This window comes from Phallusia mammillata, chromosome 4, assembly GCF_965637545.1.
Source record: "Phallusia mammillata chromosome 4, kaPhaMamm4.hap1.1, whole genome shotgun sequence".
In the NCBI taxonomy this organism is placed as follows: Eukaryota; Metazoa; Chordata; class Ascidiacea; order Phlebobranchia; family Ascidiidae; genus Phallusia; species Phallusia mammillata.
In genome coordinates, this window is record NC_137255.1 from 9106875 (window position 1) to 9126389 (window position 19515).

General features: G+C 40.4%; 3 protein-coding genes across 3 annotated transcripts in view; all 3 read right to left on the minus strand.

Annotated features, from left to right (window-relative positions):
• Positions 1–1307: 1307 nt before the first annotated feature.
• On the minus strand, positions 1308–5456 carry LOC145223420 (uncharacterized). Its single transcript, XM_080089847.1, has 5 exons — positions 4394–5456; positions 3992–4137; positions 3537–3781; positions 3113–3327; positions 1308–2503 (listed from the first exon to the last, which is right to left on the minus strand). The coding sequence occupies exons 1-5, from the start codon at positions 5454–5456 to the stop codon at positions 1650–1652; spliced, it is 2523 nt and encodes an 840-aa protein (XP_079945973.1). The 3' UTR covers positions 1308–1649.
• Positions 5457–7874: 2418 nt separating this feature from the next.
• Positions 7875–11131, minus strand: LOC145223421 (scavenger receptor cysteine-rich domain-containing protein DMBT1-like). The gene is made up of 2 exons (XM_080089849.1): positions 10933–11131; positions 7875–10321 (listed from the first exon to the last, which is right to left on the minus strand). Exons 1-2 carry the CDS (start codon positions 11129–11131, stop codon positions 7875–7877), a joined length of 2646 nt encoding a protein of 881 aa, XP_079945975.1.
• A 2401-nt stretch (positions 11132–13532) lies between these two features.
• LOC145222957 (cytochrome P450 1B1-like) overlaps positions 13533–19515 on the minus strand; it is a 34852-nt gene continuing 28869 nt past the window's right edge. Inside the window, exons 5-7 of the mRNA XM_080089218.1 lie at positions 17645–17721; positions 16931–17147; positions 13533–16547 (exon numbers count right to left, since the gene is read on the minus strand). Of these exons, the coding sequence (XP_079945344.1) occupies positions 15771–16547; positions 16931–17147; positions 17645–17721 (1071 nt within the window). The 3' untranslated portion in view covers positions 13533–15770. The remainder of the gene's footprint in view (positions 16548–16930; positions 17148–17644; positions 17722–19515) is intronic.

Here is a 19515-nt window from a genome sequence, read left to right on the forward strand (position 1 = left end):
ACGTATAAAACACAGGAAAAGCATCATGTGTAACAAGAACCATTTAGTGAATATACTGTTGTGTGAGAATAATACGCAAAACAATTAGGTGAATAAATGAGTGGCGAAACATAACAACGATTAAACAAAACAATTAAGTGAATAAATGCGTGGCGAAACATAACAGCGATTATACAGACTAAACCAGTGGTTCCCAAACTTTTTCATATTTTTTTCAAAACGGTCCCTTTGCCATTATTTCGAGGGCTCGCGGTCCTTAAGCCTAAATGTGTATTTCATAAAAACGAAATTTGATTGCAGGATTTTAGCTAGTTATGCAAAATTGCGCATAACAATCATCCAAAGACAGCATGTGACATCACAAACAGGACAAAAACATTACGATTGTGCGCGAACAATTGCATTTTTTATATAGTTGTCATTCAATAAAGGCCATTGTTTAGCAATGGAGACAGTCGATTCTCAATTCTACTTTGATTTAAACTTATTTAGTGGCACAAACTGACGCCAAATAAGATTATAGAATTACTTCAGCCGCTTCGCGGTCCCCCCAAAATTGCCTCACGGACCCCTAAAGGACCGCGGACCCCAGTTTGGGAACCGCTGGACTAAACAATAGTGAAACACAGGATAATAAACTGTAAAGGATGTTATGTGCATGAAGGTGTGTAATAATCCGAACAAATATAACAAAGTAACGTGAAAAAATAAGTGAAAATACGTGTGTGAAGGTAAAGTATTTAAAAGATGCGTCATAAATAAAACGTGATTAAAATTCGCCACATTCCCCCCGACTTAAAATGGTCCTACTCCCGTAGGACAACCGTCTACACCAGGGGCGGGCAACATACGGCCCGCGGGCCGGATCCGGCCCGCGACGGGATTTTGAGCGGCCCGCAGACAGTTACCGGTCTTACATGATAGTTTGGCCCGCGGCCACAGTCTGTCGCAATTCCCCACTACTTGCTTACTACGTCAAATTATAGTTGTAACGGACAGTAACGCTCCCCAATAGCAAAAAACTTTCCCGCCGTTGTTACCATTAGTTGTAAAATTAATTTTTAAACATTTTGCATCCTAAACCAACCCTCTTTAACCGCTAAATAAATAATTCAGCTCTTTACGCCACTTATCGAAAATTAAGCACTTTTGTATCTCCTAGGAAGGCACCACGTCAGTAGCTCTACCGCCTGCTTTCAGGTAGAACTACTAACACTGTAATTTGGCTGGCCCCTGGTTAAAAATTGTTCGATAGGTGACGCAACGGAGCATAGGCGTTTATGGTGCTGACTCAGCAATTTGGGTATATGGCACCATAACCGCCTATGCTCCGTTGCGCCACCTATCGAACAATTTTTAACCAGGGGCCAGCCAAATTACAGTGTTAGTGGTACTACCCTTCTTTCACGGTTTCCTTTGTTTCCACATGTGTAGCCTCGTTAGTGTTTCAGCAGTATCTAAGTCTGTGGTGTATGCATTAAATTTGCTGTGGTCAATAATTTTATGTTATATCAGTTAGATTGTTCGGACTGTATTGTAATTGTGACGTTCTTGACTGTATTTGGTTTAGGCGGTCAAAATTCCGTTGTAAATCACTGGATAAATACGCGATTAATGTATCGATTCAGGAATCCGGCCCGCCAAGTACTTCATTTTCCCATATCAGGCCCGCCGACTGAAGAAGTTGCCCGTCCCTGGTCTACACCATCGTTTCCGGTGAATATCGCGCTGGTCGACGACGTACCCGAGTCGACCTTTCTGCACCCATCCGAGTTGCCCTGAGGATTCCACTCGGTTGTGTCTTCCTGTGAAACTACTTTAGGGTTGTAAACATACACGACTGCAGGCATTTCAGGTGGCGGTTGCGGATGTTCTAAAGGTTCTTGCGTGGGGCAGGGGAATGTACTCGTCGTTGGCTTTAGTCTGTTAAAATGTACAGTTTGCCTCTTGCCTGTCGCGTCTTCGATTACGTAATTCACAGGACCTCGAATATCGGTGATCCTGTATGGTCCCTTGTATGGATACTGAAGTTTTTTACTTTGTCCAATCGGGACGACCGGGTTTGTCAACAAAACAAATTCGCCTACCGAGTAGGGTCTTCCTTGTTGTCGTTGATTGTACCAGTCTTCCATCCGCTTCCGTTGCGTCGTAAGACTCTCTCTCACTACCTCTTCCGCAAGCTGTAGACCATCCCGAAGCTGGTCAATCTCCGCTCCATACGAATGCGTGGTGTCACGCGCCAAAGACCCCATCAAGTCTGCCGGCAATCGCAATGGTCGTCCGGTTAAGAGAGTATGCGGAGCTTCTCCCGTTGCATCGTGGGCACTCGCGTTGTAGGCGGCCACCACTCCTGGTAATGCTTCGTCCCACCGCCGGTTATCTTGCTGTATATAATTTCGGATCATAGTGATAATGGTCTTATTGTTACGTTCGACCCCACCGTTCCCAGGCGCGTGGTATGATGTCGTGCGACTTTTCTTACATCCCATTAGGCGTAATAATTCTGCGAACAAATGGCTTTCAAAATTTGAACCGCGGTCGGAATGAACAGTCTCCGGTACCCCATGTACGGTGAACCAATTTCGATATAACAAACTGGCGGTCTCATTGGCAGTTTGATTTCGCATCGGCCAGGCTCTTACGTATTTTGTGAAAATGTCACACGCTACCAAAATAAACTGGTAACCCGACCGGGTGAGAGGTAGAGGTCCGACAACGTCCACTTCGATCCTTTGCACGGGTCTGTCCTCCGTTGAGGGCATGAGCGGGGCTTGAAAATGATGCGTGGGTCTTTTATTGTATTGACAGGTGACGCAGTTGCGGCAAAAGGTCTCGACAGAATCGCGCCATTTATACCAATAAAAGCGTTCCGCTATCTTAGCCAGCGTCTTAGCTATGCCCAAATGCCCTCCCCCGTGTACGTTATCATGAAGATTTGACATTGCTTCATCGACTAAACTCTGTGGCAAAACAATTACAGAATCACTGCCTAGTGTAGAGTTTCCACGACAACAAAGTACACCTGCTTTAAGCAGGAGGCTGGCAAAGCGAGACCAATAATGGCGAAGTACTGGTGATTCTTTTTTAACGGTTTTGAATTTCGGGCGCATACCTTTATTCAACCATTCCAAGACAACTGCTAGATCAGGGTCATCTTTCTGCCGCTCCAACAAGTCCTCATGTTGATATCCTACCGTAGACTTTAAGTCAACGACGTGAACTTGGGTATCTTCGATACCCTCGGCCAATTTGTATGGGCATGCCCCGCAATCTTCTATGTCATCAAGGCGTGACAGAGCGTCTGCATTCCTATGTTTGCTTCCCGACCTGTGATGGATTTCAAAGTCATACGCGGATAGTGCTCTACCCAGCGGGCGCACTGCCCGTATAACTCTTTAGACTTCCAAAGCCACCTTGACGAAGAATGGTCGGTCCGTAAGGTAAATTTTTGACCCAGTAAGTAACACCGGTACAGCTTTGTCGCAAATATTACGGTCAAAAGCTCTTTTCTCGTGGTGGAATAGTTACGTTCCGACCTGCTCAAAGTGCGACTACCATAGGCGACCACGCATTCCTTACCGTCGATTTCCTGAGAAAGGACACAGCCAACGGCAGCGTCAGACGCATCCGTATCCAGTATAAACGGCATGTTAAAGTCAGGGTATCGAAGAATTGGTGCAGTCGTCAAGTGTTGTTTTAGTTGAGAGAAGGCATCCTGACTCTGGTCATCCCACTGAAATCGTCTTCCCTTTTCCGTCAACCGGTGAAGAGGACCCGCGATCTGTGCGTAACCGCAAATAAATTTACGATAGTAGGAAGTAAGGCCTAGAAACTGCCGGATTTCTTTTACGTTGCGGGGGGTCGGCCACTTAGCAACTGCCTTTATTTTGTTAGGGTCGCATCGTATGCCCTCTTTCGATAATACGTGGCCCAAAAAGTCTACTTCGTGTTTAAATAGAGTGCACTTGCTAGGTTTTAAAGTTAGACCAACCGATTTGATTCTTGTTAGCACGTCCGACAGTCGCTTTAAATGCTCTTCGAAAGTTTTCGAGTATACAATGATATCATCCAAGTACGCTAGGGCTCCCTGCCATTCGATTCCGTTCAGGACAATACGCATCAGGCGCTGAAAAGTCGCTGCAGAATTGCACAGGCCCATGGGCATTACATTAAATTCAAAAAGTCCGACGTGGCTAGTGAAAGCCGTTTTCTCCCGGGAAGAGGCATCCATTGCAACCTGCCAATACCCGGATTTTAGATCCAAAGTTGAAAAATAGGCGGCGTTGGACATTTGGTCTAAACTCTAAACTGTCATCTATCCGGGGAATCTGGTAGCTATTTTTTTTAGTTAACTCATTCAACTTGCGGTAATCAACGCAAAAACGAGTCTCACCGGATTTCTTTCGGACCAACACAATCGGGCTGCTCCACGGTGATTTCGAAGGTCGGATTAGGCCTTGTCTGTCCATTTCAGCTAAGATCTCCTCTACCTTTGCTTTGTTGTGATGAGGCATGCGACGCGGTGGCTGTCTTACAGGGCCGTTGTCACCCGTGTCGATAACATGACGCACTATATCAGTGCGCCCCAAGACATCTTTGGAAGTCGAAAACGCTTGTTGATTGGCACGCAGCAAATCGAACAATTCACCTCGTTGATCTGCCGTTAATCGGTCACCGATGGTGACTTTGTCTACAATGTCCTGAAACGGATCTTGGTTAGATATTTTCTGGGCCGACACGGAACAAATCTGGGTGTCTGTAACAAAACACTCAGGGTGTTTACATCCAGGGACACCTCCCTCTATACAAGTACCCGGGATTTTGCAATCGAGGTTACCAAAAGCATACACAGGGGTAACCGTAGCGAATCTCGCCCCACTTGGTATTGTTACATCATCATCCCCCAAATTTGCCACAAACACCTTCACCTCGCGGCTTTGCGCCATCGTTACACTTGTCGCAGTCAATAACCCAAATCTCCCCACGAACCCAGCTATCTGCTCCGTTAGAACCGGAGTGGCCAACTCTTGTGAATTAAGAGATTCTTGACATAAGCTGCCTGTTACACATACCTCTGCGAACGCTGGGACAAGGACGTCATCCGCAACACATACGTCACAGGGTTGGGACAAGGCTGTCGGAGAACTAAAGAGCGGAAGTCTGGCGTTTCCTGCCGTTAGAGTATTTTCCCTGTAGCAGATTCGGCACGCATTGGCCTGCAGAAAATCCAATCCTAGAATAAAATCATGGTTGAGGTTCCTAATCATTTTGGGGCGCATACCCAGGTGTGGACAGTCGCGTCGAAAATGACCTGGCTGCCCGCAACCGTAGCACTTGCGTTTTTGCTCGTGTTTGCCATAAAAATGTCCTGTCCTTTTAAGGGAATCTACTTCAGCTTGCAGAGTCTTCAAAGTGTCCTCGAATTTAGCACTCCGTTCCGCCGTACGGCGCTCCATGTCTTCAAGTTTTTTTCAAAATTACCTCCATTTCCGACGATTCTTTGTACTCGATGTTGAAAGTGACCTTGTTTCTTTCATTATGTATATCACTGATGGGAAATATTTTTAATAGTGGGCAATAGAAGGGATTGAAAGTAATCTGCTAGGCTTTCAGTTGAGAAATGATCGTTTGTGTGAAGGTACTATTAGCCTTTTTTGACTTTAGTCCCTTTCATTGATATTCATAGACACTAAAGACGCTTTTTTAGTGAAATATATTTGTTCTCAATAAGATTGTTAATTGATTTTACCCTGAAATAAACTTTTCCCAACTGGTTATGAACCATCAATCTCATATCATTAACCAAGACTTATTTCTACTGAACTGAAAGATTCTGCTTATACAAACCCATCGGATTAAAAGCTGAAACGTATTGTGAAACAAATTAATTAGTGTCCCTTTCCAGATCATTTTGAATTCTGAGACGAAAACACACAAAAAATATTTCTACTCACTTTTTCGTAGATTGGTTTGGGAAAAAGTCCAATCACAAATAACTTACTTCGACGCGTCTTTCGTCGCATCACCATATCAAAGTCCCAAGAAAATATATAAAAGCTAGAAACTCGTAACGTAGCATTGTGAAACGGCTTCGGCTGAAAGTGTTTTGTAAATCATATTTTAGTAAACGTCCCCAGCAAGAAAACGTAATATTAATATTTGTGTACATTGTCGGATCTGTAACCCTTACGACGCATTTTTTGTTGATGCTCCACTAACCGTAAGTTTTAACAACAAAAGTACGTTCTTCTCTTTTCAAAATTCACTGTTAAGTTATTGTTTTCAGAATTGGATAGGTTACTTGATCCCAAATATTACACTTGCTCAGTGGTAAACCACAAATAACTATATCACTTATACTAAGCCCGAAACAACCAATGTATATGTGATTTTACGCATATTTTGACAATCCTCAGGTCGTTTTGCGTTTAAATAGCCACAAACAGGTCGTCGTGGGAAGCAACATCTTGTAACACTTCACCATTTGTCAGGTTCGCACCATGTAATTATAAGAAATGGTCAAAATATATTTTCGAATTTTTTATCGTAGAACAAACTCGATACCGATGCTTCTGAAGTGAATAGCGTTAAAGTCTACCAATCAATTTGTTTACAAGCAATACTTTGTAGCTATACTGACGAGTTTTTACCTTTTTAAAGAGCACTAAAAATTGCCGACGCTGTGAGAATCGTCAACAAAGTAAAATTACTTGTACTTTTTGATGCTCTTTGTCTCCTATGGTGACGTTCTCTTGGAAAAAAATTACAAATATGTGTATTAAGCCAATTTTGCTTTATTTGTGTTCATCTTTTTTCAACACGACTTTAAGCTGGTTCCAAACACGGAACAATGCCATTTGAATTAAAAAAAAACGATTTATCCGCGTATGAAGTTAAACCATGATATTGTGGTTGTCTTGGGTACATACAAATTGTCAACTTAAGATAACCAGAATTTCCTACTTCGACACTTCGACACTTCGACGCCAAATTGCCCCCAAACAAACTTTTCAACAGGCGTTTGTCTTCCCATGCAATGACTTTAAAGTTCACCAACCCTGAAATGCACTTTTAACACAGCCAAAGGTATCAACCTTAATTGAGTTTAAGGAATCCAATAGCTAATATTGTCAAGGTTGTTTTCATGGCACCCACAGCAAACAATCTGATAGACATGCACGTCAATAAACAATTAATCCCTGCCCATTTTCAGACAATTTGCTTTCAAGTTTTCGCAAATACTCTATGCGCCGTAGCTCTACCACAGTTCGTACTGCTTACAATCGAGGGCGACTTATATCATTTTTACCACCTCAACATGCGGTTTTTGAGCAAGGGCGATTAGTAATCGAGAGTGGCTTAATTAGAATCGAGTAAATACAGTAATTGCCTAATTCAATTTTAAACTTTGATTTCATGTTTCCCTTAGACTAGTGGTGTTGGGTTCTCACGCCCTTGTGGGGTCTGGTGTTGTCATAAAAACATTAGAATTATGTAACGAACAGTTCTGTCAAGTTTTGTTGATCAAGCCCGACGGAGATCCCCTTTTTTGTCAAGTTTCGTTTTACGCCGGGTGACATTAAAAGCAAACTTTGCATAAGGAGCAAAACAAAAAAATTTACTCTAAATCATACATAAAAAACAGACCGACGAACCAAACACGAGTTTTATTAATGACCAAGCAAAAACAGTATATTGACACCAAGAAAAACACAGTTTACACCGACTTCAACAAGTACACCCAGCAATACCTCTACATCACTTGGTACACCGGGAAAGTTATCACACACAAAATTACATGCCACATGAACATCAAATTGCTAAGCCAAAATAGACCGAAATTAATGTTTTGTTTAACTGTTATAAAAAATAAATCATATAAACCTATACATTAAATCAAAACCTTTATCAGTTACTGAACCATCTGTCATGAATGCAATAAACATGTCAGTTGACGTTGAATTAAGGTAAGAGCCTATCGGTGGATTGGCAGAAATTCGTGGGGAGCTCGTAGACAGGCCATCAAACAATAAAAGATAGTCGCAACAGTCTTCTAATGCAATATCAGCAACGTAAATTTCAACCATATAGCCATAATACGGAGCATGAATGCTCCAAGTAGTGCAAATGTCATTTAGGTAGTTGTTGGGATAATTAATGGATGTAAAGCTGTTATAATAGGAAGAGGCATTTAGGTGCTGAGTATCGTTACAACTTGCCGGGAGAGTCAATTGGTAAATGAAATTAAAGCCGCTACTTGTTACTATTTGATCAGTCACTAAATTTATATGTATGAAGCGGGATACAAATGGTTCGGTTGGATAACTACTCCCAGTTAGGTTTGTTGTGCCTTTATCCGTAAATATTGTAACAAAATCATAATTGTATTCTAAGTCGAGATCGACAATTTCCAATGATACCCAAAGGCCGTAGCTCCCATAGATATACCACCAGCAATCAATATTGTTATAATATTGGTCGGGATAGTTTGGCGAGGATACGTAATAATATTGACCAATTTGTGGATACAAATACTCCCAATTACAAGTTTCATTGCGAAGCGAATCAGTAGTGTTAGCAATTACACCGGGAACAGTTGTACCCATCACAGGAGTTGTTTCGTTTGCCGGAGCAATTTCAACATGATATGTAAAGTTAAAACCACGACTTGTTACAGTACCATCAGTGATAAACCGAATATTCATATAATCAATAGAAGTAACAGTTCCATTAGGGCGATCAGTACCGTACAAGGTCATACTAAAATCATAACCATATATTGCAACATAATCATAATAATTTTCTAAACTTATGTCAATTACATCCAATAAAATCAACTCATTGTAAGCATAGATATACCACCAGCAATAAATATCATTGTAATATTGACCGGGATAATTAGGAGATGACAAGTAATAGTATTGACCCGTTTGTGGGTATAAATATTCATAGCCACAAGTTTCGTTGCCAGTTGTTTCGTTTGTTAAAGCACTTTCCACATAGTACATAAAGTTAAAACCACGGCTTGTTACAGAACCATCAGTAACAAAATTTATATCCATCCAATTTTTGGCAATAATCGTTTCATTCGGAGCACTGGTACCATACAAGCTGGTTAAAAGGCCGCCTTGGAAGTATATTGAAACATAATCATAGCTGTACTCTAAACTTAAATCAATTACATCCAATGAAATCCAATCATAGTAGGCATAGATATACCAACGGCAATTAATATTGTTATAATACTGCCCAGGATAGTTAGGGGAAGTCAAGTAATAGTATTGACCTGTTTGAGGATATAAATATTCATAGTTACAAGTTTCATTGGGAAGTAAATCAGTGGTGTTAGGAACCACACCAGAAACAGTGGTCCCTACAACAGGAGTTGTTTCAATTGCCGAAGCATTTCCAACAAAATATGTAAAGTTAAATCCTCTTCTTGTTACGGAACCATCCGTTACAAAGTTAATCCCCATGAATCGGCTCGCAACAAATTGCTCGTTAGTGAAACCTGAGCCAGTTAAGGTTGCAATAGAGCCATTTTGGTCTCTCAGATCAACATAATCGAAGGAGTTTTCTAAATCCAAATCCAAAACTTGCAAAGTGATTGACTCATATAAGTAAGAATAAATATGCCACACACAATTGATGTTGTTATAGTACTGGTTGGGATAGTTGGGCGAAGTCAAATAATAATAGTAATCACTATTTTGTGGATATAAATCTACATGTCCACAAGTTTCATTGCCAATCGAGCCAGTTGTGTTCGAAATCACACCAGGAGTTGTTGTCGTAACAGGCATAGTTTGTGTTGTCAAACTAATTGTACCAACCGAAGTTAACGCCCTAAAACCAGTTTTTGATTTGGAACAATCAGAAGTCAAATGCAACGACATACTACTTCCGGTGGACTGGTACAAGGTAAAATTGTTCTGATTGGTTAATGCACCAGATAAAATGGCAATCACTGGACCGTGTAAGGAGTTACCGTCATAGATGGTGAGTCGATCGCAGCATTCCTCGATGTCGATATCGACGATATTGAGTTGAACCACTTTATCGTCAGGCACACGAACCAACCACGCGATGTCAGCAGAGTTGGGATAGGGTTGAGGATAGTTGGGAGAAAATATTTCACCCACCAAATTCTCAACAGTGGAGCCAGAAAGATCAAAAAGCACCTGAGCTCTGTTTTGTATCTTCACACCGGAGTCGATCATGTCTTGCACAGTTTCTTTGTACTCGATGTTGAAGGTGACCTCCTTGTTGCCTTTGATGTGGACCGTGTTCTTTGCAGTTTGAATGTCAATGTTGAAATCATCTTTAAAAAGGACAGTGTAACTTTAAACAAAAGTAATCTAAATAGCAACAAACTTAGATTTTTTTGTCCTTATTAGTAGAGATGTACCGAATATTCGGTTTGCCGAATTTATTCGGCCGAATCGGCCACTTTTGCAAAGATTCGGTTTCGGCCGAATAATTTGTTGCGATTCGGCCGAAACCGAATCTTTTACGAACACTCATTTAAAGCGTTATACGTGTTTTTTTCTGCTTAGTACCAACGAAATCGCGTCAATCATTATATTTTTTTAACACATTGTCGCTTTTCCCACTGCAGACGGAAATCAGTAATTCATTGTGGGGTTGGCAATCAATGTTATACCTCACTGAACTAAAATAAGGACGAAACAAAACCATTCTGCACTTATTGCCTGGTAGAACAACTTATGTTTTCATGTCAAACGCGTAGGGTACGAATTCGCGTGACGTCATAAATGATTCGGTTGATTCGGCCGAATTTATTCGGCAAAACCGCCGAATATTCGGTTTCGGCCGAATCGAAATTTCGCCGATTCGGTACATCACTACTTATTAGTCGATTTAAGTTATAAGTAGTAACCCACATAAATATTTAGTTAAACCTAAACCGACCTAAACGTTTTGTCGAATGCATGGCAGCCACGTGATCATTCCTCTTTGCTTTTTCGAGCACCTCTTGCGCCTCCTTGTGGTTGGTTTTTCTTCCCTTGTACGCCACCCCTTCGGTGTGCATTGTAAATGACGTCATCTCTGCGTAGTCGGGAAGGTAAGTGTGAAATCCGACGTCATCGGCTGTTTCACCAGAGTTCATGATTGTGACCTTCAGGTTTTGAACGTCATTGAATGCTGGTGAGGGAATGGGCCACGTGACTTTTGCCTAAAACGTTATAGAAATGGGTGAAAATATTTGTTTTGCCAAAAATGTTAAATGGAATCCATGAACCAAATACCTAGGGTTGCCATCCACACGGAACCGAAAATAGAACCGATAAATTAAGTTTCCATACGAAACGAAACAAACGTTTTCGAATAAATCTATGCATTTATACGAACCATGACATATTTTATGCGACAATCAATCTGTTCCAGCAACTCCTTGTTTGTAGAAAATACTTTATGCATCTTAGGAAGGCTCAGGTTTACATTTTTACTTGTAGCAGGGATTTGATTTGTAATTGTCGAAAATAAAACAAAATAAGGACACAAGTCAAAACGAAGGACATTTTTTTAGAAATAAGGACGATATGACAACCCTGCTTATACCACTAACTAAGTCATGTTCCAAATGAACAACGAGGTACAGCTTATACATACCCATCAGAATATGAAACGATATAAAATATGAAACGTACTACAACACAAATTCACTGATGTCCCTTGTTGGCGGACTGTTGGTACTGAGAGTAAGTCTAGATTTAAACCCCCAAAAAAAAAAAACACAAAAAAAAAACAGAAAAATATATTTCTACCTACTTTTTCGTAGATTGGTTGGGGAAAAAGTCCAACGACAAAAGCTTCGTCGTCTTTCGTCGCATCACAAAAGCAGATCAAAGTCCCCAGAAAATATATTAAAGCTAAAAACTCGTAATAAAGCATTGCCAAATGCCTTCAGCTGTTTCTGCAAGGTATTTTTTATTTTATATTGTAGTAAACATATCCAGAAAGAAACAGGAATAATAACACTTTACAAACACACGGTCGGTTTGGTAACCATTGCGACAATATATTCGTCGTTGTTGCTGTAATGGCCTTAAACATTAACTTCCAAAAGTACGTTTTATCTGTTTTGTAATTTGATCCCAAATATTACTCTTTTCTAGTGGTAAATCATAAATAATTTTATCACTTAAACTAAGCCCACTATAGTCAACACATTTGCAATTGTACACCTATTTCGACAATACTAAATCTTGAAGTTGTTTTGCGTTTAAATAGCCAGAAACAAGTCATCGTGAGAAGCAACATCTTGTAACACTTTTTGGGACTTTGTTATCGATAAGCTATTACTTGACTCAGATGCTCTGTTCCCACATTATGATGCAACCTACATGAAACGACCAGGGGCTGAAAACTCTCCCATCGATTTGTTTACAAGATTTCCTTTCCAACTACACTAAAGTGTTTTTCCTTTTTTTATTGGGCATTAAAATTTGTCGAGATTTTGAAAATTGGCAACAAAATAAAATCAAAAATTAAAAACAATACTTTATCAATAAAAGACATCGTTGGGGTTGGCCATAAAAAATTGTGGATAAAAACGCTTCTTTTTTATGCAATTTGTCACTTAGGCTGACCTTCTGTGGGAATATAATACACAAAAGTATGTATGAAATGCAAGTTTTGGAAATTCTTTGCTTTATTTGCGTTCATCTCCTTTTCTTTTTACTTTTCTTAACGACTGTTAGCTAGTTTCAAACACGGATCGGTTCCATTTAAAGCTAAAAACAAAAGTATATCCGCGCATAAAGTTAAGCAATGAAATTGTGGTTATCTTAGGTACATACAAATTGTCAACTTAGATAACCAGAGTTTCTCCCCACTTCGTCACTTCGACGCCAAATTGCCCCCAAACAAACTTTCCAACAGCCGTTTGTCTTCACAGGAAATAACTTTAAAGTTCATCAACCCTGAAATGCACTATTAACCCAGCCAAAAGCATTAAACTTATTTAAGTTTTGTGAAATGATCCCAGACGTTGCTGCCATGTTCCGAAATCATGATAAAATTCATTGATTGTGACGTAACAAAGCGCCTGCAATGATTGGTGGAGAAATCTTTATCGTAACAATGCTCTTTGGTGATAAAATGTTGTGCAGACCACGTTTCAAATTTTCTTTCTGTGCAGTGAACTGTTTTGTAGTTGCAGTTTGAGGTTAAAATAAGTTAGGAAGTATTTATGTGCTAACATTACAGTGTATTATGTGCGGCTAATTGAGCATGAATGCTAATAAAAATAATTTTAAAGTGCTGAAACGTCTTATTCTGTCAAAGTGTCTGTAATTTAGACCAGGTTTCCTTACAAGTTGACACATAACTTGTTTGTGTGTAATTGTATTAGATTAATGTCGGGTTTGTGCAGTGGTGGGATTCAAATTTTTTGTCAGTCGGTTATATCACAAAAGTCACATTTTTCTGCTACAAAAAGTTTGACAGTAACCAGTAATGCTAACCGATTCACTGATCTCCTAAAATTTCGTTAACCCACAAAGAAATTCGCAAGTATTTTGTTTATTTTACGCCACTCGGTTTTCATACAAAACACAAAATCGATTTGGAACAATAAACAAGGGGGGTCGTCGCACCCCTAGCGCACAATCTGATAGACATGTACACGTCAATAAACAACAGTTACAGTGATCAGAAAGGTAGTTTTCGCTTCACGTAAGGCACAACACACTTTACTGAAATGACTTGGAGGCACATGCTGACAATGATTTTTAATTTGACAAAATATATCAGTTATATGTGCCCTAACAAATGCCTTTTATAGACCTGTAAAGAGGCACATTGATATATCGTAAGCTTAAAACGCCTTATTGGCATGTCTTGATTTGATAAGGGTCGTAGTTTGAATGAAGTAGGGCATTTTCTGTGTGGTCGACAGGCAAGTTCACGGGCAAACACGTTATCACAAGACACCTTTACGTCACCAAGATTGCGCGCGCAGTCGGCGCGAATAATCACGTGATGAAATTAGTCTACTGCATGTTAACCTTGTTAATTAAGCGAATAAATCAAAATGTGCTCCGAATTATAAAATGTCCCGAATCGATACGATAAGTAACTGAATGACAATTACGGAACATTGTCGATAGCAATGACGTCACCAACCGCTTTTTACGAAACAACGCGTTACGAATATGTATGACATTTTATTTAATGCATCGATTTATATAGTCATTGCTTGCAAGAGCACGACATTGTGTTCAAATTCAATCCAGTCAATGTTACAATTTTCGAATGTTGATGTGTGTGCACGACAAAAAAGGACAAATTCCATGAATGATAGCAACATAAATTCCGTTAAGAAACCCTCAGCGAAATACGGAGGCCCTCTATTCTCGGCAATTATTGGTTACAAATAAATATACAACGTGTTAGAAATGGCGCATAACTCTTTGCTAACAATAGGATACAATGCTGTCCAGTTTTGTTCATATGGATAGGGGTTAAGTTAAGTGGTAAGAGAGTTTCAATTAAAAAAATTAGCTTATATTCCTGAGTGAAAATGATCCCTACAAAACTATGTCCTGTGATTGAAGGATCAATATTACTGCTATCCGCAATATGTATTACTTGTAGGCCCCCTTTTGTATCCCACTATGCATCAAAAGCGCTACCACTGCTGTGGGTCAGGCAACCTAAGCAGTTTTGCGTTAACACTGATAATGCAGCGAGCGCAAACTCCATTGCGCTTTTCAAAAACAAGAGAGCGGCTTGAAGAAGGTGGAGGTTAGGTGGCGAGAGAAAAAGAAAGAAGGGTGGTTGCCCAGGGAGATAACTCCAACGGACAATTTAGGGGTAAAATACGATCGCTTGCATAAATTTTGTTGCGGGCGCTGGGCGTTGTGAAAAACGGAGTGAAAAACAACGATAAATGTATTTGTATGTAAAAGTCTTTACAGAAGCCGGGAGTATGTGGGACAAAAGTAAAAATAGACAACACTCGGTAAATTTGAATTTACAAAAACTACAAACTGGTCGCGCAGCAAGAAAAAAAGGCAAAACAAGCGGAACACTTATAAGTTAAAAAGGAAAGTCGACCACCTTTAAACACCTTAGTTAATATCGTTTGACTTCGACCCTCCATTTTCAAGGGTCGGTCATCCCCGGGGTACAAGATCACGCCTTACATAGATATCAGTGCTTCACCCTATCAACACCTGGGGCTTGTAGGGCCCCAAGGTTTGTTCTAGGTGTCCGTAAGCGTTGGTTTAAAAGAGCATTTTTAGTTTCTTCTAATCACAAGCTACTGATCCGCTTTGGTAAAATTTTACTTGGAGATCGTTCCTTAATGAACTTGAATGAGGGATATGTTACTGCAAACATTTTGGAAACCACCGCCCTACAAGATGAGATACACCTTTACGGTATAGACAAGCTAATGGTAAACAATATGCCTAAGGTATCTGGTACCAGATTTGCAAGTGGGTTCTAAATTTGAGAACTATATAAATCAATATGTTCTGTGTACATTCACATTTGGGGAAATATAGTAAAGTTGAAAGACAAATTAGGAATACCAGAGTGTGAATTCAGGCCTGGACCAAGACCATTTTTGTTCGAAAACTTAAATCCAATCCCTGCTTGACTTACAATTTTGTGATGAGCGAAGCACAGCGTCGACCAATCGTCTCCCACTCTGCTGTACACGGTTATTTCATTTACCTCTCGAGCGGTAAAATAACCTTTTCAATGTGTGTTTTATTCCAGAATTCATCTTTGTCAACTCATTTAATGTAGAGTTTATAGATTTCGTTGCCATTGATATCGTCTAACGGCATTTTTCCATTCTTTCGCCGCCGTACAGCACGATGGACCTTCTCGAGCGCTTCAAAATCGTTGTCGGAAAATTCTGACTCTAACCCGAGCTTGTAAGTTGGCTTGTTGTTGGCCTTCGACTCGCCATTTTGCGTTTTGTCAAGGTTTAGCGTCGGATTTTCCCGCACAGGAACGGCAACCTTCTCGAGGTGTGAAAATGCATTTGCGTAAACCTGGGGATGGCGGATCTTCGCTGTGAATTTCAGTTGTTTCGGTCGCATAGAGAGATTGTAAACGCCCTCAAGCTCCGGTGGATGGTCAGAATCCGGCTCCAGTTCGGCCACACTGAAAAAGGTGGCCATAAAATGCATGAGCAGGAGACGAGAGATTTCATCGCCAGGGCATTTTCGTATACCAGTGGAAAATGATAAATAGCGTTCGTGCGGTTTGTGCACGAGCGAACCGTCAGAGTTTAGGAACCTGTATGGGTCAAAATCATCGGCGTTTTCCCACGCACCATCGTCACGATTCGCTGCATATTGATTCACAAAAATGATGGAATTTTCTGGAATATGATATTGACCCAGGGTTGTAGGCTCGGTGGTACTGTGCGGGATCGTGGAGGGAGTAAAGGACGAGTGACGGAAGATCTCATGCAGAACAGCCTCGGTAAAAGGAAAGTTGTGACGGTCGTCGATGGTCGGTAAACGCCGGCCGCGAAGTGTGCGGTCAAGTTCATCTTTAATCTGCAAAAGAGCAACGAATTACATACACTGAAACCCTTGGCCAAAATGTTTCAAGTTTTGACATTTAATGCAAAATGTACGTTAAGATATAATCAATAAATAAATATAAACGAACTTATAGAACTATTGCTGACAGCGAAATAAAAACAGATAAAACAGCTTTAAAATCGGTTAATCCCCAAAACAGCAGCGTACGTTAGATTGATCTTTAAAAATCGTGTTTTTAAGGGAAATCTTAACGTTGACAAATGTTGCGACAATTTCTTTGCACTAAAAAATTATTTCAACATCTAAAGCAGAGCTAATGCTGCAAAAACAACGCATATCTATAAAATACAGACAAAAAAACAACAATTATATTATATAAGCTACCAAAAAATTACCTTTTGCTGATGATCAGTGAAATAAATAAGGTACAGGAAAATCCACTGGATGATGGTAGAGAGCGTATCCTGACCCGCCCCGAAGACGTCGGTTGTTAAGGCAATCACGTCTTCCTCGGTCATATTGACCTTAGGATTGTCGATGCTCTCTGCAATGTACGTGTCCACTACATCTCGTACAACGCCGTGTACGTACGTTTGGCGATGTTCCTTGCTCCTATACACGAGATGGCGCATTAGAGCAGGTTTGGCAGAGATTGACTGACAAGCGATGGCCAGTGTAATGTATAGACAATGGTTTGTCAGTAAAAATCTTGTTTACAAAGAAACTAACGTTTTAAAACGCAAGCACAAGCAAAACGTTTGCAAAAACATATACTGGCTACTGCTCAAAAGACAAGTAACATTTTTCTTTTTGGGGGGTATAATAAAAAATATTTTTGCTATAATCAATAAAAATGCTTAGTATAAGTTTGCGTTATTGCCCAAAAGACTCAACTATTTGTGAAACAATCTATACTGTACACAAGGAACCAAAAAAGTATCCAAGTACTTCCAAGAACAGCTAAAGTAACCAACTACTATCCAAGAACAGCTAAGGGATTAGTGAATGACTTTGCTCGTTATGGTCCACTAGTAACTTGTACGTCATAGGGGCTTATAAGGTCACTTTGTTGTGACAGTCACACCTACTTAATGAAGTGCAAGACATACCGTGCAATCATCCAGTTATTCGTACGGTTGTTCAAGAAATCGAAGGTCTTGACAACGTTGGCGAATTTAGGTATTACCTGCAAGAAATGGAAAGGTTTGGTTTAGTTTTGTTAAACACAATTTAGCTATTAGAATCCTAAATAACAAATCTATCATTGGTTCAACCAGCATAACGATTTTTTAAATGGTGTTTGTTGGGTCCAAATGTAAAAAATATTGTCAGGAAAAACGATTCAAAAGGGGTTTTACTCTTTTGCACACTCGACAAAAGTAGTTCAAAAATGGTTAAAAATTGATTCAATTGTTTCGCATGAAACAGTTGTTTGCAAACATTTAACCGAGGTGTCTCACAAAGATATGCAGTACAAGGCAAGAGTATTAAGATTTTACGTCCATAGCTCAAAAAGACCAAAAGTAAAATACTGTAAAATTCTGTGTAAAACATACTGGAAAAACGTAGTACTGTAAAATTCGAGAAAAAATAAGTTGTTTCAACATCGAAACAGATGTGTCGCAATCGTTCAGGATAAGCCAACTAAAACGCCCTTTCGGAGCTAAGGACTGAAATCCCCTTTTATACGCGCCTGGGCCAGCTGTGCATGGGTCTAAACAGCAAGGTATGGTCGGAATGCAAGGGGCTCCTAGTTTTCATAGAGGTTCCTGTCAGTAATGGTGTTGCCCGCTCTCGAAGATGTGCCCGAGCGTGCAGCAACGACACAACGATGCTCTTTATGACGTAATAAGTCTCCCATGACGCCGCGGCGTGCCGGAGGCGGGTTCACGCGTCCGGAGCCCGAGTCGGTTTGTCATGTGACTTGGGTGGGACAATGGCAGAACATGACTTGCCTTTTCATTTTCGAAACGCAGTTTCTTTTCTATAGGCCTGTTGAACCGTTGTAACCCTTGCTAGGTTAGTAGGAGAGACCCGCCATTTACAAAGTGCGTTATCTTAGATTAAAACCATATTCGTTCAAACTTTTAGTAGCACTTTTGGAAACAACGGCCATGGAATATTTTTCTATGGTCTGATTGGAAAGAAAGTTTTGTTGTTTGCGTAAATCGCTTTCCATCTGACAATCCGTACAAAACCTTCAGTTTATTAAGCGCTAAAACAAATTATTGCTGCAAATGCCAAACGGGGCAACTTTGGGGATTGTGTATTGTTTGCGCGCAGTTGTATTTGAAAAACCCTGACTCAAGTATCTTACACATAGTAACGAGTTTACCTTTAACTCAATGCAGGAAACCTTACCACCCTTAATCAAGCGAGAGACCAAGGTAAGCCCGGTCGTTGCGCGGCCCCAACTACAGCACTTGGATCGTAAAAAACACAGCTGCGAACGAATTAAGATGGAAACGCACGGTTGCTTGGTAAAAGATCATTCATAAGCGTAAGCCGGCACCAAAACTCTTCTCTGGCGACGAACCGAAGAAACTTCCCAATGTGGCCATGATTCCAGACCTGTTGATGTTTTGGAAGAGTGGGAGCACAGAATAAGGGTTTGTCTTGTAGCGAAGGGAACTTTCGCCGCCGTTTGAACCGCACCGCTTGATGTGAGCACCGTGGCATGAATGTCGCGCCATGGTCAGGGGTCAGGCGCCATGGGTGCAAGATGCCTTGTTTGTTTTGTTTATGATCATATAAAAGCAAACCCTGAAGCTAGGACTTGTCTTATCCAATTTACAATCAGTGGAATAAGTTTCAACCGTCGTTTTTATAGTTTCGCTTTTTTGGCCAAAAAGTGTGAAAAGTAGTTTTGTTAAAGCCCGCTTTTTTATGTCATTTATAACTAACAATGTGCAAAACACTGGCTTAACTAGCCAAAAATTTGTCACAATCATTACTTGAAAAGGAAAAGCGTTTGACATGA